We start from the raw sequence: 25,018 nt of genomic DNA on the forward strand, positions 1-25,018 counted from the left end.
TGTGCAGAAGGACCAGCTGAACCTGCAGAGTGTGGACATTGTGTCTCTGAGGGAGAGTCTGCAGGTGGAGCAGCAGCGGTACAGGCAGCTGTGGGACGACCGGGAGACGGTGGTGACCAGGCTGCACAGTCAGATCAGACAGCTGCAGCAGGGGAGAGACGACTACTACACCAAGAACCAGGAGCTCCAGGTACACATATACACACACTTCATACGAAACAATGATAGTAGTACAAATACATGTGTCCACTGTAGTTACCTTTACAAGATACAGCAAAACTCTCTTTGATCTGGTTCTGTTTTGTGTCTCCAGAGCAAGCTGCAGGAGTGTCAGAAAAGGATGGACGAACTGGAGGCGGAGCTTCAGAGGGCCAACAACAAGGTCTGCCACACTGGTCACCTCCTCAACCAGATGACTATCAAGGTAAAGAAAGACCTGTCAGATTTAACTCATAATTTTCACAGCTTGGTGACAGAATATGATTAAAAGCTCCTTTCAGACATGGAATACACGACATTGCTGGCTTTATCTGTCTGATGGGGTAACAGGGTTGTGTCATTCAATCAAAGGAAAGACAAGGCAACATTATTAAGGCAATTAATAAGACAAAAAAGAGACCAGAAAAACAGGTTTTATTTTCATCAGTGCAATTGACATGGATGAATAAATTAAAATATACAGAAGGATAATTATATAGTTGTATGAAGGGGCTTTTTGGCTCTTTTGTGCTGAACTGTGAGGGGAAAAAAATCTTTTTTTGAGACAGATGTCACACGAGACAAATCTCCTTATAAATGTAAAATTAGTCCATTCACTGTGTTTGATTTATTAAACCTTTTTGCATTAGACATTACACTTTAAGATATAGTTTGGATCGTGTGAAGTGGGGTTGTAGGAGGCACTTATCCATAGTCAGTGTATTACATGCAGTAAATGTCAATCAGTGCACCCCTAGTTTGGAGAAGCAGGCAGGAGTGCTGACACAGAAGTGAAGCAATCTACTGCTATGGATGGAGGCAGCAATGTAATGTATTTTAGCCACCTGAAAAAAAATCAGTTGAAATATTTTCACCGCTTTATCCCAGAGCCAGACAGCCCTTTCTGACGGGGAGCTGAAGCCGTTGTATCGCTCTCTTCAAAGCCAGACTTCATTGAGAAAAACAGTAATTTCTCATAGCTGAACACAGGAGCTGCTGGTCTGCCACTGCCTCGCACAGTTAGTTTGTTTTATTTATTGTGTGACTTTAGCATTTAAAAGCGTTAGTTCAGATTGACCAAAGTGACACATTAACACAAACAAACTACCAATGGAGGCAGTGGTAGACCAGCAGCTCACATGTTCAGTGAAGTAAAATTGCTGTTTTTGTCAGTGGAGTCTGGTGGCTCTGACGGGAGCATAGATGGGGAACTGAAGCTGTTAATGCATTTCCCGTTGTAACAGGCTGTCTGTGTCAGGGTAAAGTAGTGACAATATTCTAGATATAGCGTACACGTAAAATGTTATTGAATTTTTTATGTGACTAACATACATTTTGCTCCTGCCCCTGCTACAGTAGGGCATTGTTTACTTTCCAAGTTAACCTGTGTGCCGACTGCCACTTCTGTATGTTAAACACTGAGTGTGGATAAGTGCCTCACACAGCCCCACTTCATGAGAGCCAAACTGTCCCTTGAAGTGACACATTTATTTATGTACGCATAGCTTTCTGTGATCTGGGTGATTATTCAGACATTCAGCCAACATGGAAAATTGCCAGCACACTGACTTTATATAATGCATGTGTGAAAGGGGTGACATGTAGTCATATTTCAAGAACCTTTTGGGAGTGTTTTTTTTTTTTTTTTTTTTCGGCCTGACATTTCCAGTTCTTACTTGTTTTTACTTATATTTTGATTGTGTATGGCAACATACCGCATTGAAGGGAGTTTGATTTCTTTTGTCTGTATGTATAAAATTAAATCAGTCTAAATACGTTGTGGATTTATCATTGTATATGTTGTGTATCATTAAAGTTGAATTGAATTGGTCAGATCAAACTTGCATTTAATCTTTCCTGTATTGTATGAAATTCCTACCAAAACAACAATGTTTTCTACATTTTTATGTTTCACGTCTGGGCTGTCTGTGCTAACAACCCATATGGGCGCTATTCACTCTTTATTTTGCTATTTAAAAATATGTTAAATCAGCAAGATTGTTTGTTTGGTCGCTGCCCATCAGGCTCATCCGGTGTAAAATTTAAATCAAAATGTTCCCTGTGCCTTTCTAAATGGAGGAATTGGGCAGGATAGTGAGCAGGCTGGCGGACAGTTGGGTCAGACTCAGGGGGTTACAACAGCACATGCCCCCGTCCTCGTCCTGCCACCTCTCTGTAGACTGCAGACTGTCCCAGGGCTTGGTTGCCTTGGAGATGCTGTCTCCCCCTCTCTATTTTTGGGTCAGCAGCGCAGAGGGGGTCTGGGTGTTTTTCTGCCTCCTGGGGTTTGTCTGAGGTCTGTTTCCCTCGTCTGACCCAGGCTGAACCCAAATCCTGACAAACAAGGAGGCGTTGATTCAGGAAGCAGGCTTTTCAAATTGGGTTGAATCCACACAGTCCACTAAAGCTCCTTATTTACGATATTTAGACAGAATGAATCGACTGTACGCTTTAATACCCTGTGAAGATCCTTTTCATGGAATGTCTGCACAGCATAACACTTCCATCTTGCGCTGACCACAAAGCGAAGTTGTGTCATAAATTAAAATTAGTTCGGGACAAAAGGAGCTCCTTATTTAAATATTCGCACGGCTCATTTGCTGCAGCTTGTCGGATCTTCAGTGGGTTCAGACAGATCATTAATGACTTATACTGTTCTGCTTATTGTTGATGCATCCCTAGATATTTTTGGACAGGTTTGATTTGTAGCATAATTGCTGTTTTGCCCTCCGTCGTCATTGTTTGTCTCGTGTGTCCTTCAGCTGAGCAACAGCGAGAGCACCCAGCAGCAGATGAGCTTCCTGAACAAGCAGCTGCTGCTCCTCGGGGAGGCGCATAAGCTGTCCATGCAGGAGTTACACCACACAGGCGCCGATAATACAAAGGTATGGTGGAAGGAAAAGTGTGTGTGTGCGTGCGTGCGTGCATGCGTGTGTGTGTGTGTGTGTGTGTGACAGATGCAGAGAACTGCAGAGACGACGTACTGAGGTGAAAAAAGGGACACTAATTGGGTTTGTTGGGCACCAAATCAAACTGTTCGACTGAAGCGTTTTTAGCTTTGCTGTAACATCATCTATGGAGATATGTCACGATCATAGTGTAGACTTCAGTGTAGTCAGAGGGTAATTTTAATTGTATATTATTTCAGGCCTCATTATTTGTTAGGTCTATCATGAAATAAATTCCACTTATAAACTCAGCAAACAGAGGTTACCAGGAAGTGAAAGGAAGGAAAGTTAATCTAAGAACAGTCTTTGTGTTTTACCCTCAACGAAGCCTGACAGGTTCAGGTGTGTTGACTAACAATGCGGAGTTGAAGCCACATGTTCTAATTTTTTCACTTCTGCCATCTAAGAGTAATTTAGCAGACAAACAGAAAAGATTTTGGTGTTTAAAATAGTGTTGGTCAGAAAAAACATGCAATTTCATTTCACCTTGTGCTCCAGGACATTTTTAATAGCTTTTTTTCTTCTTGTCATGAGAAAAAAAAGACTCGTTGATTAAATGGGATTAAAATCTGCATATAAATTGATGATTAAAATCTTGTTTAGTTGCAGTCTTACTTCATAAAATGTGAAAAGGAGAGCAATGATACAAACTGTGACATGTTCATGTTGTGTTTTTAATGTTTCTCTGTACACCCTGAATGCCCCCGACACATACAGGGTTTTCAACACATACATCGATTTGTGGCAGCCCACCATGATATCTACAATCGCCACCTCCATAGTGATTTTCTATTTTTGGAGCTGGACCTTTCAGAAGGGGCACTGTTGGAATATATATACAGTTCGATTATCCAGAGCACCACACACCGAAGCACAGTAGAGCGCCAGATGCAGTAAAAATGAAACTTAATCGTTGGTTAAATCATATAGAAATAGAACGCTCTGTTTCGTAGAACAACACTGCTCTCATTTTAGTTTTGTACGTCATTTTTCCAACCTGCATTGCCATTTAAACTTTGCACCTCTAGGTCCAACGCTGTGTCTAACCTGTGTAATGGCAGCAACAGAAAGTTTGCTTTCACTCACCTCTGCAGCAGCTGCCCCTCTAATCCATCGATCTGATTTGATCAGCTCTGATTTATCTGGCTAAAAATGCCATCTCAAACTCACCCCCCTCACCCACACATAAACACAGTCAGCTACCACCACACACAGATTTCCTTTCTGTTGGAAACACAGACATGTCTCGTCTGTGTTTACCAGCTCATCCTTTCACGTGTTATCCATCTTCCAAATAAATCACTGACTGAAAGTTTTGTATCTTTTAATGTCTTGAAAATGTTTACATCCTGTTTGAAAATGTGCATGATATTTAGTTTAGATCATGAAGACACCTGTTTCATGCATATTATTGCATCATTCTTTTTGGTTCAGTTATGGTATGATTTTTTTTTTATAATTCTGATGCTCATCAACAGTTGACAGTCAATTTTGGGATGTTCAAAGCTCCACTGAATGTACCACAGACTACTTTCTTAATTGTTGTAGATCCCTGAGTCAGACTGCATTCACAAGAACTGTAGATAATAGTACAAAATACCATTAACTGTAAATAGAAAAATAATAACCTCAGTGCTCCACAATCTGTCATCATGTCTTTTTCATCTTCTCGTTCATGTCTTGTCCCTTCCTGCTCTTGTCACGCTCTTGACAATGACCCTCATCATCCAGGAGGCCCAGATGCTGAAGGTGTCTTACGGGAAAGAGGTGGAGACGCTGAGGCAGAGCCTGCTGGTTCAGGGTCAGAAACTGGAGGCAGCGCAGCAGCGAGTCGCCGAGCTGGAGACGCACCTCTCCAAGAAGGAACACCTCATCGCAGAGCAGAAGAAGTTTCTGGAAGATGTGAAGTGTCAAGCGAAGTGAGTACGATTCCCCCCCAAAGTCCTCAAAATAAACTTGGATTTAAAAAAAAAGAGACTGTTATTGTAATTCATTTTGATATTAGTGATCATCACTTTGGCAACTGAGCATCAATACAACAGCATTTTAATCAGGAGGACATGAGTCAGTTTGTTTGTATTAATGGATGCAGGTACAAAGCTCCTGTGAAAATCCATCGCTTGTTTCTTTGTCTCTTTTATACTGTCTGTGTCTCTTCCCATGTCTTCTCCCTGTATTTTTTCCCTTTCTCTATTTCAATCGTACTCATATTATCTTTCCTTCTTCATCTATTTCCTCGTCCCCGTCTTGTCTCTGTTTGCAGGGCGGAGCTGCAGGCCTCAGACAGCAGATATCAGGCCCAGAGGAGAATCACTCAGCTGCTGCAGACTGAACTCCTGCAGCTCTACAGTAGAGTGGAGATGGAGGCTCCTGCCAGCAACGCCACTAGTTCACCACCAGGGGGCAGAGCTGACCAACACACTCGTGCTGACTCCAGGTCAGGCTCAGAGCACTCTTTTTAATGTAGCTGCATAGTATTGTGTGACGGCTACACTACCAATTTTACTACACAATTTAACCAACTTTTTTACTGGTGTACAGTGGTATTCAAACTATATGATTGGTGACAGTTTAAAGGGATAGTTCGGATCTTTTACAGTGAGGTTGTATGACCAAACCTAACTTGTAGTTCGGTTGATTGGGTCATTTGGAGTCTATTGGACATTATGAATTTAGTTTTTTATTTATTGCACTTCATTATGCTACATTAGGGAGGGCAAGGTACACTCTGGACAGGTCACGAGACTATCACAGGGCTGACACATAGAGAGAGACAACCATTCACACTCACATTCACACCTACCGGCGATTTATTGTCTTTTGACTGTGGGAGGAAGCACACACAAACTCCGCACAGAAGGGCTCCCTCACCCTGGATTTGAACCAGGAACCCTCTTGCTACGAGACAACAATCCTAACCACTGCGTCACTGTCCCACATGTACATAGCATAATGCATTTAAAACACAGGCCCTGATTGTAAACTCACAGTGTCTTTGTTTAAACTTACATTAACATTAATTTAAATACAAAGCGTCGGCTCGCCAGCCTCAGTGTTGAGTAGCCTAACTAGAGCAACGCCAACACCCCCAAAAATATACTTCTTTGATTACTGAAAATGAGATGAGACGTAAAGCGTATGTGAGTGTTGTTTTTTATGTGTGAATATTTGTCCTCCACAGTATCATGGTTCCAGATGGACCAAGTAAAACTCACACCAATGAGGAGGTGGACATCAGACCACCACACGATTCCCCCAGGGGCAACGGCAGCACTTTATCACCACGGCAACTAAAAGCGAGCAACTCTTCCAAGACAGCAGCCAACTCCATCAATGGCAGCCAGGACCTGGCCCCACCCCTGCTGGTGGAGCCTTCTCTGTCCTGTCCCTACGCTAACCCGCTCGCTCCCCTGCCCCCCTCGGATGCGCCGCTCACTGTGGGCTCCTACCCCAGCGCCAAGAGCTTCCTGGGCATGAGGGCTCGTGAGCTGTTCCGCAACAAGAGCGAGAGCCAGTGCGATGAGGAACAACCGCCGACGCGCCTGGCCGGACTTGCCCACGACCTGAAGACTGAGCTGTGCGTGGAACCGCCCTGCCCAGGTTATATCGCCTCCGCTGGCCCTGCACCCTCCCCCATCCTGACTCCGCCCCCTCCCCAAGCCCACGCCACCGCCTCTCCACTTACTGTGCCCACTAAGGAGCCCCCCTCTGAGTCCAAGCAGCGGGCCTCCAGCCAGGAAAGCCCCCGCAGGAGAGCAGGGGCAGGTGGAGGGCGGGGTCAGGCGGGGTCAGGGCGTCCCCGGCAGCAGCAGCTAAAGATCATGGACTATAATGAGACACATCACGAGCACAGTTAGAGACACAGAACTGAGCCGGGATGCAGGGCGGAGGTTGAAAGACTGAAGTTTAATGATGAAGAAGAGCTACAAATCAGCAAAAGAGTTAATATGTCAGCAACTCTTTGGAATTCAGTGTTATTTGTTCCATTCCTCTGAGTGGACAACAGGATTTCCCACAATGCTTTTCTACTTTTTTTTTTCTTCTTATACTGAATCCTTCCCCTGAAGAATTTTGACAAGGTTACTGGGATACAAAGTCCGTGTGTTACTACTGGTCTTATGAATTTGTTTTTGAGAGAAAGATGCTCAAAGAAATGCCAACAGTGATCGAAGTTATCAATAACTTCCATTTGACATTGTGAGTCTGACGTTTAAAGGGTCAGTTCACGCAAACTGCAAAAATCCCACTTGGCTCCAATTGTATAAGGCTAGTCAAGCTCGAATTAGTCCAAATTTTAGATACCTATCTCGGAGATTTCTGCCTTTACAGCCAACACAATTGAAGTGAGTGGCATTTTGTTTGTGGTACTCACAAGCATTGAAAGATTACATTTAAACTCAGCAGCAGCATGTCTTCTGAAATAGTGTCACAAGGCGTGTTTCCATCTGTCTGTTTTAAGGTGTATTTCCAATTTGCACTAAAAAAAAAACCTGAGTGGAAATGGCCAAATTTTCCAAACTTTGCAAAAAAGTTCTTATGCTTGGGTGAGGTGGAAAAGTTGCTGGTAAATGCTACTAAGATTTATCAAATTAAAGATGAGGTACAGTCATGGGCCGTCATTGCACAGGCCACTGCAGGCTCTCTTCATCGTCTCTAGATGGAAATTAAAATTTGCTTTACATTCCAATGGAAACCCAGATACAGTTCCTGTCTGAGTTTGAGCCCCATTAAAAAGAGTTACAGAGAGGTCTGTGGATTATCCAGAAAAATGTGGACACTGTTTGTGTTCATTTTCGTTGACGCTGCGAGCACCACAAATTAAGTTTGCCTGTCGAGACAGACATGACAAATACAACCTAAACTTTTTGCTCTAGTCAGCACCACTGGAGCTACGAGAGAAAATGCCGGGTTCTTTAGTAATTTTCATGAACTGATGCCTTACAAACAAATAAGATCTTAAAAAACACCAGAGGAACATGAGATGGAATTTGTCATGATCATATGTTCGGCGTGTTTTGACGTTGACCGCAGACTGAAATATGTTTTTGATATCAGAGTGCATGTTGAGTGTATGATCGGAGCAGTGAAGGTGGTCGGTACGTAGAGACGGCTGGTTTGTTCTGAGGAAACCTGAAAGTGGACCAGATTGTTAACTAACATTTCCATATGAGACTCCATTGAGTTTTTGTCCAGAGTAAGTCAGAGGGAGAGTGTGTTTTGTTTGAGAATGTGCAAGCGTGCAGGTGAGGATGTCATGTTGGTTCTCATATTTCAGCAAAGATGCAATGAGGAAAAAGTGTATGAAATTATGAGACTGATGAAATTGTCTGCATTTTTATGAATTCCACTTTCTGGTGTAGCTTTTTATTTTTTATTTATTCAGCCATGAAGGGTGCTCACAAGTACATATCCTAAATTTGAACCAGACCTGGCAGGTCACACAAGCCCAAGTTGTAAAAATCATTTTTTTTCTGCTCAAGGTGACCAGCTAATCAAATTGACGTGCCATGAAACCTTTTTTGTTCTGGCTGAATTCAGACAACTCTTAACAGAAGTGTTGTTGTTGAAGCAGAACCAGAAACATCTTGTCCAATGACATTCCTTTCTGCAGGTCTGATAAACAGGGAGTTACCTTGTTTTTTTTTTCCTGAGAATTAGAAGAAACTCCGGTATCGAAAGTCGTCTAAATCCTGTTGTCCACCGGGAACTCCTGCTGTCACTTCCTTTTGCCTCGCTATCTAAAGCATGTTCAACAATCCACTTTAAATGCCAACCGTAGTAACTACCGCAAACCAAGACAGAAGGTACAATCAGCACAAACTGAAGAAACCAGGACTCTGACCAGAGCTGGAGAATCTGGGATATAATGGCAAAAAAGGAAGTTCTTAAAGCAGTGGCTTGTGTTTAACTGTGAACAATAAAGATCGTCTTCAATGTTTTGCACTACAATTCTGAGTTTTGCTTTTTTTTTTTTGCTGCTGTTGAATGTAATGCCTTTACCTCTGTGGAAATGCAATGTCAAGGTGTTTTGTCATTATGTCCAGTGAAGGTTGAGTTTGTTTTGGAGACTGGACACTTTCAGATGTTGGAATACAATCAGTTCATCCTCCTGAATTGTGTTGCTTTACAGCTTCGTAGAAAACAGCTTTGGGAAATTGTGATGAGCATTTTTTTTTTTTTTACAATTTTCTTTTCCTGTTTTTGAACTCGTGGTCAGATTCTTAGGCTTGTTTAAATTCTTTGATTAGACGTTACCCAATCTAAATTCATAAACCTTTTCTTAGACTAGCTATTAGTTTTATAGTTTTTTCCCCATGTGTTTAAAACTAGCTGGAGGCCCTCTGCATGACTTCAGAAGGGATGCATGAGCAGTTTGGCCTATTTTGTACAATGGCAAAAGGCTTAAATGTATTATGAGTAAGGTATTTTCTTACCTGGACCCTATTTTCCTGTCTAAATGACTAATAGGAACAACACTGTTTAAAACTGGTCCAGTGTTGAGCGAGAGTGCTGCAGCCAACCACCATAATGTGACCAAACAGGATGTTTGCATAGTGGATTTATGTCCACTAAAAGTGCTTCTTTTTGCCACCAACATGTTCAGATTGTTAATCTAAGTGTCTGACAACATAATGGAAAGGCTCACTACAGATACAGATCTTGATTTGTTTAACCAGAAACAGCCTCAAAATTTGCCAAACCCACCAGACTCCATTTGAGTGATTGTTGGAAAAGTGTGTCCAGCAAGATAATGTTCAGAAATAAGCACCACTTTCATGATTATTGAAGCCTAAATGCAATTGCCAGAAGTAAAAAGCTAACATGAGGCTATAACTACACTAAGGTCGCATGATCTAACATCACCACCATAGTGAGCATGTAAAGTGTGTTCGGCACGGCTTGGGATGATGACATTTGTAGTCTTATTTAGCCACTTGTTGCAACCGCCTTTTTTTCCAAGAAGCACAAAAGCAGAGTTCCCAAGTGGGGTATTTATTGATGGATGTTATGTCATAGAACAAAATGTGAAAGTCTAAAGCTTGTGTTAACCGCAGGTCTTATTTCAAGCATCTAACCAGAAACCCATTGACTTTGATATAAGGGAACGGTTAGTGCAAAAATGCTAACTCATTTCTGGGTTTTTGGACTCATTCCTGGGGCACTCTATATCAGTTTTTTTAAAACCTATGACCTACCTATGACACTAACAATTAAAAACTGACTGAAAATGAATTAATCACTGAATGCTCCTAACTAACATTACTACTGTCATCATAGTTAGGGTAGTACCTAGTGGTTCATGGAAGAACTCAACTACAGACTAAAACAATGATTACAAAGTATGACACAGCACAGTTAATGTTACACCAACATGTTAGCCTTACTTTTAAAAGGCATATTGTTTTTATTTTTGCTTAATTTCTCAAGTTTTGCTGTATGACGCAGTTCTACGTTCTCTGACGTCATCGTTCGACGTTCACATTTTCTGACGTCATCGTTCGACATTCTAGAATTAACCACAGACTGTATAAATACATGAGAAAATGATTCCACTGTTAGTTAGCTGTGAAGAAATTAGTATGACATGTAACTGCTCTTATATCGTCCATTAAATATGAAGCTATGAACCACAAAGAAGTTCTCTCATTTTAACTTAATTAAATTCAGGTGTGCGGACTAAACAAACCCCGGTATGACGTGATAATTAGTGAGCTTCAGGCAGCCGTTGGCTGGTGGAAACGGCTAGGCTAACGTTAGCTTCATCGACAGTTAATGCTAAACTAAGCTAACGGGTGTACTAAGGACAAACATGCTAACTCTTACTCCCAAAACGTCGAGTTCTTCCTTCAGCTAACACAGAGGTGAGTCTGAAGTGTTTTCAAATGTAACATTTCGGTTGAAGGTAACGTTAGCTTAACAAAAGTTAGCAAGTTAGCTAGTTCTCCTTTTGTCCAGAAACACTTTCAGACCTAGCTAAGTTAGCTTTTAGACAGAAAGTCAATACCAAGATTTGAAAAAAGAAGTACTGTTAACTCTTAATTGGATGTACTTGAATGAAAACTGCATTTCAAATCGTTTTTTATCAGTCATTATTGACTAAATATGATAGTTTATACTCAGTGTGTCCGGATAGAAATATGGTCAGAGGTAAAATATTGCATTTTGCTTTATCAGGGCCTTTCATGGTTATTTTTTTCATGATAGAGCACCTTCAGTGGCCTCTTACACCAAAAACAATTGTGTTTGAAATATTGTGTCCTCTAATGTATAAGTTAAAATTCATTTTTGACATTTCTAGAGTATCCCTTTCTTACTGTTGACTTTCCTACAAAAGAAGGTGGTCAAATCTCTGTGTTCAATTTCTCACATGTACTGTAGGTGTCCCTGTTTCCATGTTGTTTATATTTACTTTTATCCCTCTCTGTGTTGTCCTGTCTCCACCAGAGGACACTGTTGCTCCAAAAACCCCAGCCTCTGCAGCCATGTTGGGATCAACAGGTAAGGCAGTCTGGTGGATACGGAGTTACACAGTTCATGATTGAAGATGATTCAGATGCTTAGGTTGTTAACGGTGCTGTTCAATATATGACAGCAGGATTGATGATATTGACGAGAGGTGGTGTTATGTGTAATTTTTCTCAGGCCGTGTATTTTTTCCTTTGATATTTTAGTTTACTTGAGATGAGGAAATGGTATCACAACTGCTGAAAGACAGACATGTTCTGAAGAGACGGCAGACAATAAACCAAAACCAGAAATAATACTGATGCCTAAACAAAATTCCATCTATGCTGATTTATATAATTAAATCTTTATTATTAATTAGTGCGTGTATTATATTTTCAAATACAAATACTGTATGTACATAGTAGAAAAACTAACTTGAAATTTGAAGACAGTTCAGTAACAGCATTCTGTCATTTTGTATTTGTATTTTTTTGTGCGTGGTTTGTGTATGTACATACGTGATTGTATGTGTTTTATCAGCTCCCAATTCCCCGAGCCTTGCTGATAACTCTCATCCTGCTTCCAGGACTGAATCATTTTTTGTGAGTATAACCGACCAAGTATGATTAGTTTATCAAACGCGTGCATATGTATTTCACGAGAGAGAGTCCAAAAAAAAAGAGGGGGGAAAAAAAGTGGTATGATTAATTTACCAGCATTCCGCAGGGTCAAGGAAATTGATGCAGGATAATTGGGCACATAGGGAATCCTTGGCAATTTGTGCTTTCAGACTCTACTTGAGAAATTAGATGTCAGTGCAAATGTGAAATTGCTCCTCAATGTTCTCAAAGATTCCATGAAAATTTAAACATAAATCTTAAGTATTTCCAGCAAAGGGATTCTTTCCCTTTTTTTTGTGCCAACTTGAAATGAAGCCCTGTGAAAATGATCTGAATGAAGTGAAAGTGTATGAGGGGGGAAAAAGACATCCGAGCCTGTGTAAAGTTGGGGCTGCACTCCGAGGAGGATGTCGGGGCTCTTGCTCTCGGTAAAATCCTCATGCAAGAATTCATTAGATTCTTTTTGACAGGAAGTAAAGTTTGAATTCATCCGAAGACATGTAATTATAATATTGAAGATATGTACACCTATAACGCAAATATAACTCAGACAGCGCGGTATAGCCTACTTTTTTTACTCGGGTTGTCAGGGTAGAAGTTGGAAGGCACAGACGCATGACACATGTGTTGATATGAATGAAAATAAATTACGCAGGAGTGAATAACTGATACAAAGAGCATACATTTGTCAAGTTCGGGAGGCCATTGATTGATAAAGTTGTATGTTTTACTTTGACAAAGTTTGAATCTTTTTTATTGTGATAAGCATTCAGACTCTGATAAACCATTTTTTAAATTCAATGGTCATTAATTACATTTTATCAGTTTTGCTTCAATTACAAGCATTACTGAAAATTAATAAATCATCATCATCATCATCACCAAGTCTGATCAAAACTTGGGGGGAAATTTTATATTCATGCAAGATCAAGATAAACTGATCGCTTAAAAGTCTCGCTCCAAACTCCTAGTTATATTTAAATGTTAGTGTTTATTCCTCACGGACACACAGTGCGAAAGAAAATGCTAAACAAGAATATTTTTGGTAAGCATACTACATACTGACACTCTGGAAAACGGCTTCATTTGTCCTCATTAAAAGCTTAAAAGTCCATGAATAAATAATAATTAAAGAGGATACTTTTTTCCCACTTTTTTTTTTTATCTTCGGCCTTATGCAAAATACACTCACTGACTAAATAAATATGCTCCATAAAGGCTGTTTAGAAACGTGCCCTCCCCCCTCCACTTCCACATTTAGATAGCTGACATGCACCTAAAGATCACATCCTACATTGGCTGTTGGTTTTGGAGGGAAAAATTGGACCTCCGAGAGTCAACTTAATGCAATTAAGTGAGGATGATGAGTCTTTCTCTCTGTGCTGCTTGAATCAGTAAGCAAGGCAGAATCAAAACTTAAAGGCAAGAAGAAAAGAAAAGAGCGGGAGATGAGCGTGCACAGACCGGTCCCAGCGGTTTAATTATTTTAATTATCTCTCCTCTTTCAGCTTTCCTAAAAAAGAGGCCATTAAAGGATGCCCGTTTGGGTTAATCTGATTAAAAAAACAAGATGGAGGGAGAGATGAAAGGCTGCAGATGTCAGTGCTAATCAGGGGAGTTAAAACTGCTATTTGTGAACTGGGACGGTTGTTAAAGTGGGTAGAAAGTGCGTGCAGTGTGAGTGTTTTTTTAAATACGTTTTTCCTCACTTCAAAACACCTCCTTCCCGCAGCCTCTGTTGATAAACTCCCTCTCATGCATCTCCTCAAACTAACGCCATGTTTGATTCTCCACCGCGCTCTGTAACTGTGCTGGCAGCAGGTCAGGCAAACACGGTGCGACTGGAGAGAAATATTAAAAGTTTAAGTTTAGTCCCCAGTGATATGGCTTCGTTTCCGTAAAGGAAGATGCCATTTGAGGAAGTGATGAAAGCAGCATTAGCAATTAGCAACACCAGAGTGAATATTTCTTGGGTTTTGCAGAAAGTCGGCCAATGAGACACATCGTTATCGATTTACCAGCCGGTGCTTTTTCATTCTGAAGCAAACTATAATAATTAACTGCTCCTCATCATGTCATTTTTGTCAGTAACTTAGTCCTTCAAGGGTTATTTTCTTAAAACAAGTGAAAAAAGAGTGTCAGTTTACTCTGCACTTCAACTCCTCTCATGTATTTTCTGAAACTAGATTTAATTTTTCTTGATTCTCATGGAGCAAACTGTCTTATTCTTACTTGTTTCAGTATGAAGGTAGTGAGAATAAATAGAGGTGAGGCAGGTGTTTCTCAAAGTCCACCAAGTACAAAACATTTGTGCCCTCAGATTAGTCCGAATGGCTTTTTAATTGTACAGTATTCTTTTTGTTTAACACCTGGGTGTAAACAGATGGTTTGGTTATTCAGTGTTTTAAGATGCAGATGGTCATTTATATCATCTTCTTATATTGAAAACATGTTTAAACATGTTCTCACTGCACCAGCAAAGTTTTTCACTTACTTACTCACTTATTTAAATTGTTTTAGAGATTTTTTTTTTTATATTTTCATGTAAAAATCAGTTTTGGTTTTAACTTACTTCATAAGATGGAGATGCTGTTTGCAGTGTAATTATTTAATGTGGTTATTAGAAGCCGTATGTATCAACTTTATATCACTCAGCAGGCCCAATGCAACTCTGTCAACTTTGATAATGCAGGGAGTTGTTAAAGTTCCTCTGACTGCAGAGCTTGACATTTGTTCAGGCAAGAATGAGCACAAAACCAGCACAGGTGTTGAGCCACAGCATGGCAAGAGAGGAGGGGAAAGGAGAGGGGAAAAAAAACAAAGATCTACTTTCAAACTAAATCAAGCAGAAGGAATGTCCTGAGTGTGTACAGAGATGGACGGGAGCCCATGCAATATTAAAGCGCCATGTCTGGCAATGCCAACCGTGCCACTCCTCTCCGCGGCTCCCGCCCTCCCGGCTTCCCGGCCATCGGCTCTTCCCTCAAGGTGACACTTCAAAGCGGGCACGCAGACGTGGCAGGCCTGGCTGTCGGCATGGAGCCAGTCCCCCCTACCCCAACCCCCCCCCCTTCCTCCTCTTTCTCTCCCGCCCACCACCCATTCTACCCCGCTACCCCCATCACCACCACCACCACCACCACCACCTCAAAGACACAGCTCCTACCCCTGCTGGGCCAGGTCAGCGCCAAGATCCACACCGCTCGCCGCCTCGGGAGCCGCTGTCAAAAAATTCTTCCCCACAAGCTTAATTAATAACGGGCCATTCCTAATGCAAACCCTCTGAATCTGCAGCCTGTTTCCCTCCGATCCTATTGGTGAGTTCTGAGGCCTCGACAGAAGGCAGACAAGGAGAGGAGGGCTGGTTGGGGATGCATCCAAATCATTTGAATTTCGATGATTGGGATTCACATGCATTATTCTTCGTGCTTTATAACCTATTTTCTGTGTTGTACAGTGTGCCTGCCTGCCCGCCTGCCTGTCTGTCTGGGTGTTTTTTTTTTTAAAGATGTCTCTCTTCTGCAGATGATTGGAGACACTCGAACCAAAGAATATGGGGCTGCTGTCCTCGGCCTGTCTGACAGGTGGGGTAGGAAAAACCTAAATGTACACACATACACACACCCAGTCTGCATCAGCTGGGTCCAGGGCCTGTAATCACCTCTCAAACCTGGAGGGAGAATTTTACAGAGTGCGCCGTGATCGATATTTGCCGATCCGTCTGCCCGTATCAACCTCAAATAAAAGCAGAGAGCAGGAGACAAGGCAGCACAGGCAGGTCATGGGGAGGTCTGCGGCTCCCCCGTTTGATGTCTGTGAAAGCGCTCATCAGTGTGTAGAACCGGCCTCATCTCGGCACGCCGGGTCACCGCCGCCTCACCCCGAGCAGCGCACGGCTGATTGTCTCGCTGTCGGGGCGAGCGGGGTTGTTGTTTTCCGAGGTGAGAGGACGGATCTTTTCCGGCAAGCTGGGTTTCGGTTTTTTAATAGGGCCCCAGCTCCGGCACCTCGCAGGCCCACTCAGGCCGACACGCTGATGATGAGGAGGGGAACTTGTCCAAATTCTCTCCTCCTCCTCCTCCTGCCAGTCCTCAGCTCGTGTTGTTACTGTATTTTTATTCACTGCATGTGCTCCTCTGTCTCGTCTGTTGCATTCTTGATGGACCGAGCGGGGGGAAAAAGTGCAGGCTAAACAACCCCGTGTGCCTCGAGAAGCCGTGGTTAAATGGTACACAGCTCGGAAACATAAGGTCTGCAAGTGCGAGCGCAGCCACGAGAGCATTGCGGCATTTAGGGCAAGAAGCTGGTTACGTTAGCTGACACACTGATATAATTAGGTCGTAATAAATAAGAAAGGCAACGGGGAGCGAGGGCGTGTCTCAGCAGTGGCCATTAGAGAAACCACATAGGTTGCATTTTGGGAAAAAAAGTCACCTGTCTACCTGGAAATACACACACTTTCTCTTTTTCCTGCTCCGTCTCACACACATTTACTCATTGTCCTACTTGCAGAGTCCTTATGAGTGTTGTTCTAAACCCCAGAAGCCCTGGCCCTTTAAGTGAGCTAACTGGGGTGGTTGTAGGCTCAAACCAACCTTAATTAGTACACTTACTGCACAGCGAGGGCAGGTACGAAGGCGAGCCTCCGCACTGCAGTTTCCCTCAGATTAAGCCTCTTTTAGACGAGGCTGTAACCTCCCACAATGATGCGGTAATTAACTTCATTAGCTTTCGATTCTCTTTTAGTTTTGGCAAAGTGGGTGAGGCTTAGTTTTGGCCTCCGTTGAGATAAGAGTCGCAGAAATCGGTTAATCTTGTCTGTCTGTGTTTTATCTCCACCAATGTTGCTGTATTTCACGCGTGCTACCTGCTGTTCATCTTGGCGACATGCATGTGCATGAGCGGGTTGTAATGAGTCAGGCATCGGGTTTTAATAAGCAGAGCTTTACCCACAGATCCTTCTGTGATTTGCATCCATGTCGGACACGAGGCGTAAAGCGGGGTGATTGATTCATGGCTCGTCCCATATTGGAGCGAGGGAGAGGGAGGAGAGAGAGACAGAGAGGAAGGCCATAGATTTATTATCAAGCTCAGCGACAAAGGGAGGAAGAGAGTGTGCATATGTTAATCCGCTGGCTGAACGATGATCAAAGACTGGAACAAGCTGAGCCCTGCTGATCGCCTCGGGGCAAACGATGCTCTCCAAGCAGCTGGGAAAGTGTGCAGACGAGGAGTAAACAGATAGTTAGAAAAATCAATAGCCGAGGTTCGGGCCGCGGCTTGGTCTGAAGGTCAAAGAAGGCTGGTGTCTGCGGTGCTCAGAGGGAAGTCTGGAAACCGGGGGCGCTTTTAGGCCAATCTAAGAGAAGTGATGTGTTTACAGCTGAGTTGTGTCCAGGCATGAAGGAAGTTCAAGCTGAGGTTATGGCTGCTCTGGTCAGTTCGGAGATAAAAAAAAAAAAAAAAAAAACCCACCATGAAACAAAAAGCTATTCTGGCTCTGACTCAAACATCTAAAGATTTAATTCATGGGCAATGGCATGGGTGTGTGTTTGGAGAGAGGACCTTGCATCCGCTCATTTGGGTTTCAAAGGAAGAAGGATTTTCTTTTTAGTGTCAAAACACCCTGCGTGGGACTCGTTTGTTCGTTATCTGTTGTCCCACCTTCTTCTTTAGGCTGACCCAAAGTATTCCCACAAGGCCTTTACCTCTGGTACCCACGCTGGCTGGCTGCTTTGGGAATTTGTGCCATCCCTGTGATCGCGTCCTCAAGGCTCAGTTTTGGTTTGAATTTTGCAATTTCCATCGTCAACACTTGCGATTCTCCTATATGTCCTCACGTAAATATTGCAGAAAGTTGACTGCTTTCTTTCTCATCAAAGCAGTCACCTCACAGCTTCATAGGCTCCAATAGCTGTTGAAAAATAAAAATATTATCTGTCATTGTTCTGTTCATTATAAATTCCAGTCTTTGTTTGCCTATAGCTGAATAATTAAGATGACTTAGCTTTTTACCCCCAAGCTTTGGCGTCTTTTGACTTCCTCCACTTCTGAAGCGGATTGTTTTTGTGATTAGTCATTTTGTTTAATCTGGTAATGATGGCATCCCCTCAGGCTAAATGCCTGATTTGTGCTTACCAGTTTATTTATTCATTTGTACTTTTGACGTGTTAATCTGCATAAACGGCGCAGAGCTCCACCAGGACCCCCAAAGGTTTCTCTGCACCTGTCAATTACAACAAATCTAAGACACCTGGAAGCAGCCACCCTGGCCTCTGCGCCTTGATTGGGTTAGAAGTCTGCCTGTCAATCAGCCCTGATCTCCCCGGTCCTGTCAGGGAAATACTGATATTCAGCCCTTCATCTCTACTTCAAGACTGCAGCATGCATTGATCAGAACTGCCACTAATTATGATTGATAAGAGAATGTGCAGTACCGCACAATGCATCTCTCTTTTTCACTCTGAGGCAGTGGTTCCTAACTTTTTTGGCTTGTGACCACCTGTCACTGGTGGTGTGTATTATATTTATTCATGAATTGCATTTATCTGAATAATTTTAGGGCTTGAAGAGATAAAATCATGCAGTAATTCACAAGAAAAAAAGCAGATTAGAGAGAAGCCTCAAAATATGTATTTAATTTTGCGTAGCTGAAAGATTTTGCTTTCCTATCCTGTTAATCTTGCTATTTACTACTTCTGACCCGCTGCTTTAAGGGAGCTCAATTTGTAAGGCAAGCCAAAAATTGAGGATAAGTAGAAAGTACTAAAGCTGCACAGTCTTCCAAATGTGTATTTTTTTTTTCCTGAGATCCAAGTCTGGATCTCAGGAAAAAATACACATATTGGTAGACAAAGTGATGATGACTGGAATTATTAGGACTTTATATAAACAGTGTGAACTTGTAAGTTACTCATACGCATGACCTCTGATTTATGGCCACTGTATGTATCGTGTTGCTGTGGTACAAATTTAGCAGATCGGATTAATTGTGTCTATGTGCAGTGTAAGTTATGATGCATTTGCACTACGTAAGAGTGACAGCCGTGTCATGTCAAATAGATTAGTGGTTTCTGACTTGAGGATGAGGCTGTTAGCAGAGAGTGACAGCTCTGTGAATATCAGTTGTGTTTAGGTCTTTACAATGCCCTGATCCTTTGGGATTTTTTTTTAAATTATAGCTTGAATAATAATCTAAACTTTAAAAATAACAATTTGAAGAAGGCCTCACAATCCCCCATGAAGCTTTGGCAACCCTAAGTGGGGGGCCAGGACCCCGAGGTTGGGAACACCTAAATGAATTTAGCAAGGAATTACAGGAAGTAACATAAACAAATGTGTGTATGTGCAGGAACATTAATATAGAACCAGGGAATTTGGGGAAAGTGTTACCCCTATACCTCATGATGAACAAAACTGTAATCTTCTTTGGCCCAAACTTTCCACTAATTGCCACCAAAATCTGTTGGGTGGTTTCAGAGATGCTACTAAACAAGCAGACATGCCGAAAACAGATCCCCGTGTGTTGACACTGATCACAGTTTGTAGCATATAATGACAGCATTTATATTTTTGACCTAAGAATAGTTTAACTGGATAACCAGTCTGCCATGAGAGTTGAGAACACACCAAACGACAGAAGGAACCCACTGACCTCTCGCACTGCAGCCTGGCCATTAGCAAATCCTCCGGTATGTTGTCGGACAGTCGGAGACCTATAATTTACTGCAGCATGCCTCAGTTAGCCCTACAGCAGGCCTCTGGTTATCTGATGCAAATGTTCCCAAATGAAACGAATGGGAAATATCAACAAGCTCTGAGTAATTGCGGCTGATAAAAAATGCATGGGGGTTGTGGTGCAGGACTCGCTTCCCGCAGATGCAGAGAAGTTATCTCTCATTACCCGGACGGTGATAAAGTGCACAGACTTTGCCGTCAAGCAAAAGCAATGCATTCAGCTCCGTCTAATAAAGGCTGCTGCCTACCACACACTTGCTCGTGAAATCCATTTGCAGCCGTTTGTTACAGAGGAGAAATATTGTTACTGGCTGCAGCGATTAATTTTCTCTCTCTGTGCTTTGACGCTTGTCTCCGTAGTTAAAAACCCCTGCATATGAAGTCTGGATGTTTTATTCATTGTAAAACTTAATTTATATACAAGTAAGGATGTACACTATGTGAAGATTTCACACTAACAACCCCCACAGTACATTTAAAAAGTAGAGTCTGGTGCAATTCTTCATCGGTGTACTGGGGATTGCGATATCAGTTAGTCTTCAACTGCAACTTGTCTTTATGTGTTCCTTGCTGCAACAGAATTCAAGACCTCAGTCCTTCTATCTGCCACCTGAATGTCAGGAGTCAGGATAAGCACTAATTCAATCTGCCATGCAAAACAGCTGTTTGGCTCCAAGAAATCTGAATAATAAAGAGGATGACACGACGGCTGTCACTGCGAGCACAGCAGGGGATCCAAACTCCACAAACGAAAAACATGAGACTAGATTATGAGGAATGGATGAGGGTGGTTTCATGGCAAAGATGAGCAGCTTTTCTGTGCTGCCGGGAAACTTGTAGTCTGTGGAGATTTGAAAAATACTCGAAAAAGAAAAGTACATGTGGTTGGTGCCTTGAGTTAAGAAATCTGGGAAAGGTCAGCTGAAAGACGGTACCAATGTTTTTCCATGTTTTAGCCCATTTGCTGCTTTACATTAACTTACTGCTGTCTGTTTTGAAAACTAGGTATTTTTAAAATGTTTTTCTGACCTTCCAAGCAGTTGGTTGGTCTCCTTTCAGCTCAGTTTGGTATTAAATCAATGTGCAGACCTCAGCCTTGCTCAAGATAGATACATAATCCATCCCAGTGAATGTCATGTCAACTTTTATTTTTAACTTTTCAGAAGCAGGTTAGAATGAAGATATATCTTTTTCATGTCTCTGACAGTTAGAATCATAGCGTATTTGAACCTTTTTGCATTGAGAAATGTGTTCATAATCAAGAGAAGGTGATGACCTTATGTCGATCGGTCCACCTCTTTGGTCCAAAAATGTCCAATACTAACCATTCACCTGAAAACTAATGGCATTGCCATCAGCCCTAGCTGTACTGTGTGTTTAGTGCTAATGAATTATTAGCATGCTAACATTTGCTAATTGACATAAAAACATAGATGATGAACATGATCAAAGATATATCTGCTAAACTTTACCATATTAGCATTGTCATTGTGAACACATTAGCATGCTGCCGTTAGCATTTAGCTCAGCACTGGTTCAACTTTACAGCTTAGACTTGCTATCTTTTTGTCTGTCTTTATTACATTCATTTTACTTAAATTTTTAATGTCTTTTTTTCAAGACTCAAATATCCCAGCAGTTAATCCAAGACATAACCCCTGGTTTTCATAACTTATGTCTCAAGTCTAATGCTGCGTTCATATGGAATCAGGCAGACGGTAAACAGCAGACATACAACACTCTGCACGGCACAGGAAAAAGAAACAGTCCAACAGAATTAACGATATGTTGCAGTGGTGTTGTCGAATGTAGCAAAGGAGCAAAAAGTGTTCACAATGACACATTAATCAACTGGATGGAGTCCAATAGCTTCTGATATATTTTTAAATGTATGCTGTGGAAAATGTTGGATAGTTATGTAAAGCATGAAACATGCAGAAACCACATTAATAACAGTCATTGTTCAGCTCAACCTTCCCAAATTCTTTTAAAAATGCTGTCAAAAAATGATCCCCTTCTCGATGACAGATAACATTTCTGTGAACTTTGAGTTCTTCATGTTGCCCATGCAGATGAAAGGATCATCAGCAATTCAGAAAAAAACTTCACTTCTCAACTAGGGTTAATGCTTGTGGCAGTGCACTGACGTCAACAGCTGTTCTCAAACAAGCCCTTTGATGACTCATTGACAGCAGAAGCTCCCGATTGCCACTTTCACTAACTGGGGAAATGTCAGCATCTGCGCTCAACGGAGGCTGATCACAGTCCTTCTACAGCTCCCGCCTGCCAGAACGTGGCAGTGATGAAATAGCTGTGGTGTTAATGGATGTGAGAGCAATCTTGACCCCCTCCAAAGAGCAGGCTCTCTGTCTCCATTAAAAAAGGGCCTTTACTTTGGTCTGGATCAGAGCCTCAGCTCTCTCTGTGCCACGGGGAGTAGCCAGACAAAGGTAATTGTACGCCTCCTCTGCCCCTCCACCTCCGCGTCAGGACCCAGGGGAGTGCCTGTGGAGGACACGGATTTTGAAATTGAGAGAAAACACACACAGACAAGTAATGATTAGGTTATTAGCACTGAGGTGACTAATTACCTAATTGTACTGTCAAAAGGGGGAGCAGGAGGGGGAGCTGGGCTGCAAGGTGAGGAGAGGAGAAGGGAGCAGAGGTGGAGTGTTTGGAGAGACTCCCCAGGCTGGGCTGTAGGGGTGGGTCCCTCACTACGTCTCTCTTTCCCCGCGGCATCCCCCCAGCCTGCTGTTCAGGTCCCGGTGACATCTGCTCGGAGCACGGCGTGTCCTCCCTCCGCCCCCCTCAGAGGCCGAAGTCATCGCCCCCCCCTCCACACCCCTGCATGCCTCCCTGTGCAGATGTTGCAGTCCCTGGGTCCTGCCTGCGTGGAGAGCGTCAGGCCTGTTTGATGTGTGATGAAACAGAATGAAGCGAGCCACTCGGGGGCTCTGGGAGCAAAGGGGGTAGAAGGGGCGAAGCAGGGTACCAGGGAAGATAGGAGTGGTGGAGGGGGAGGAGGGGAGGTGGGGAAGAGTACAGGGAGGAAGGGATGTTGGGATAAGTCTCATTACAATATCAATCAGAGGCCGGGCACAGAGCACAGGGTTGGGATGTCCCTGCACTGGAGGTCAGAAACCTCAGGAGGAGGATGACGGGAAGGGTAAGAGGGGAGGAAGCAAGGAGAGGAGAAATGAGGAGAGAAAAAATGAGTGAAAACGAGAAAAGAAAGGAGGAGAGGTGGAAAAACGAGATGAGAAGAAAGGAAATGAGACCCAAGGAAGACAGAGGAAACAGTTTTAAGGAGAAGAAAGAAAACGAGAAGGGAGGAAGCGAGAAAAGGTGTGGAGGAAACAAAAGGGGAAGAGAATAATCAATGAGAGAGGACAGGGCAAGAGGAAAGGAAAACAGAGGAGAGGAAAGATGTTTTGAAATAAGAGAGGAAAGAAGACAGAAGATGGAAGAAAAACAGATGAGAGGAGACAAAATGAGATGAGAGGAAAGAAACAAGATAAAAGTGGAGGAAACATCAGGGGAGGAGATGAAAGTCAGTGAGAGGAGACACGGTGAGAGGGACAGAGGAGAGGAGAGGGAGCATGAGGAGGAAATGGGAGAGAAGAGGAGACAAAATGAGATGAGCAAGGAAAAAGGAAGGGAAGAGGAAATGAAATTAAAAGAAACAGATTAGGAGGAGAGTAAAGTAGATGAGAAAAGTAATCATGAAATTAAGAAACAACATGCAAAGCAAGAAGATAAAAAACAGAATAAAGATGGAAGTCGATGGGGGACAAAATAAGATGAGAGAAAAGACAAGGAGGAGAGGAAGCAAGAAGAGAGAGAAGGAAATAGGAATCAAGAGGAAGCAAAGGGTAGTAGATGAAGATGGGAGAAATAAGAAAGGAAATGAGATAAAGAGAAAGAAAAAGGAGATGAGATGAACGTAGGTGGGAGATCACAACTAAGGGAAGGAAACGAGAGAATGCAAGAGGAAGGAAAAGGAAAGAAAACAGCTGAGGTGGAAAGTAAATGAGTTGAGAAAAAAGGAAATGAGAGGAGAATAAACAATTGGACGAGAGGAGAAGAGAAGGAGGTAAAGGAAGAAGAAATTAAATTAAAGGAAAAGAAAGAGAGGACATTTAGAAAGGAGAAAATAGATGAATCAAAAGGGGAGAAGAGGAAGTACATGAGAAAGGACAGCGTGCAAGTAGGAGCCCATAGCAGAGAAGAGGAAATGTCAGTAGGGGAGTGGAAGTACTTTATATAGCAAGTCGACGATGGGAAGGGAAATAAGATTAAAAGAGACGAAACAAAAGTGAAGGAAAGGAAAGTAAATCAGAGAAATTGTGATAAGAGGAAGCAAGAGTAGAGGAGCTGGTCGCAGCTTTCTCTCATGTCTCCTTCCTCTCTTTCTTCCTTCAACATGGCTTCCCTCCCTCATCTCTTTGCTCTGCGCTCCTCTATATATTCCCTCATTTACTCCTGCATCTCTCTGCCTAATCTTGCTCCCTGTGCAGTATGTTAATTATTGTTGTGAAAGAACAGAAAGTTAATGACGACAACGAGGAGAAAGATGATGATGATGATGCGGTTATGATTACCGCTTAGTGCGGGCAGTGCCGTGCCACGTGGAGAAAAGTTTAACGGCAGGAAGTGGGTGAAGAAGCGCTAACAGGGGATCAGGTGAAGCGATGGATAGGTTAGCAGTTAAAGATCAAAGTGAAAAACAAAGGCGGATTTCAAACGGGCCCAGAGAGCTTGGCAACAGACCCGCGGCTCCTCTGATAATACTTAGATCTATAAATGTTTCTTTTTTTATTTATTTATTTTCTTATTTATTTTTAAAATTATTCATCGCCATAATAATTTGGGCCTAACAAGCACTTGAGGGAGACGGCTTCCTTTTGCATCTCTCTCCCCCATTTCTTTAGTTCCCCGCTCCGTGGTGCTGGGAGCTCGGGGATTTGGGGGCACTATTAGAGAGAATTTCTTTTATTTGCTGCTAATGAATGATATGCATGATACTATTTTCTTTTTTCTTGTGTACTTTGTGGGGGTAACTGC

At 42.5% G+C, this 25,018-nt stretch overlaps 1 protein-coding gene and 1 long non-coding RNA gene across 2 annotated transcripts in view; both read left to right on the forward strand.

Moving 5' to 3' along the window:
- Positions 1–9,095, forward strand: part of tsc1b (TSC complex subunit 1b) — a 37,541-nt gene extending 28,446 nt beyond the window's left edge. Inside the window, exons 17-22 of the mRNA XM_049603486.1 lie at positions 8–190; positions 314–424; positions 2,961–3,083; positions 4,878–5,065; positions 5,410–5,583; positions 6,328–9,095. Coding sequence (XP_049459443.1) covers positions 8–190; positions 314–424; positions 2,961–3,083; positions 4,878–5,065; positions 5,410–5,583; positions 6,328–7,003 — 1,455 coding nt within the window. The 3' untranslated portion in view covers positions 7,004–9,095. The remainder of the gene's footprint in view (positions 1–7; positions 191–313; positions 425–2,960; positions 3,084–4,877; positions 5,066–5,409; positions 5,584–6,327) is intronic.
- Positions 9,096–10,894: 1,799 nt separating this feature from the next.
- On the forward strand, positions 10,895–12,197 carry LOC125905531 (uncharacterized). Its single transcript, XR_007451666.1, has 3 exons — positions 10,895–11,008; positions 11,592–11,645; positions 12,135–12,197. It is a non-coding gene; the product is annotated as an uncharacterized LOC125905531 (long non-coding RNA).
- The last annotated feature ends 12,821 nt before the right edge of the window (positions 12,198–25,018 follow it).

This window comes from Epinephelus fuscoguttatus, linkage group LG18, assembly GCF_011397635.1.
Source record: "Epinephelus fuscoguttatus linkage group LG18, E.fuscoguttatus.final_Chr_v1".
Classification (NCBI taxonomy): domain Eukaryota; kingdom Metazoa; phylum Chordata; class Actinopteri; order Perciformes; family Serranidae; genus Epinephelus; species Epinephelus fuscoguttatus.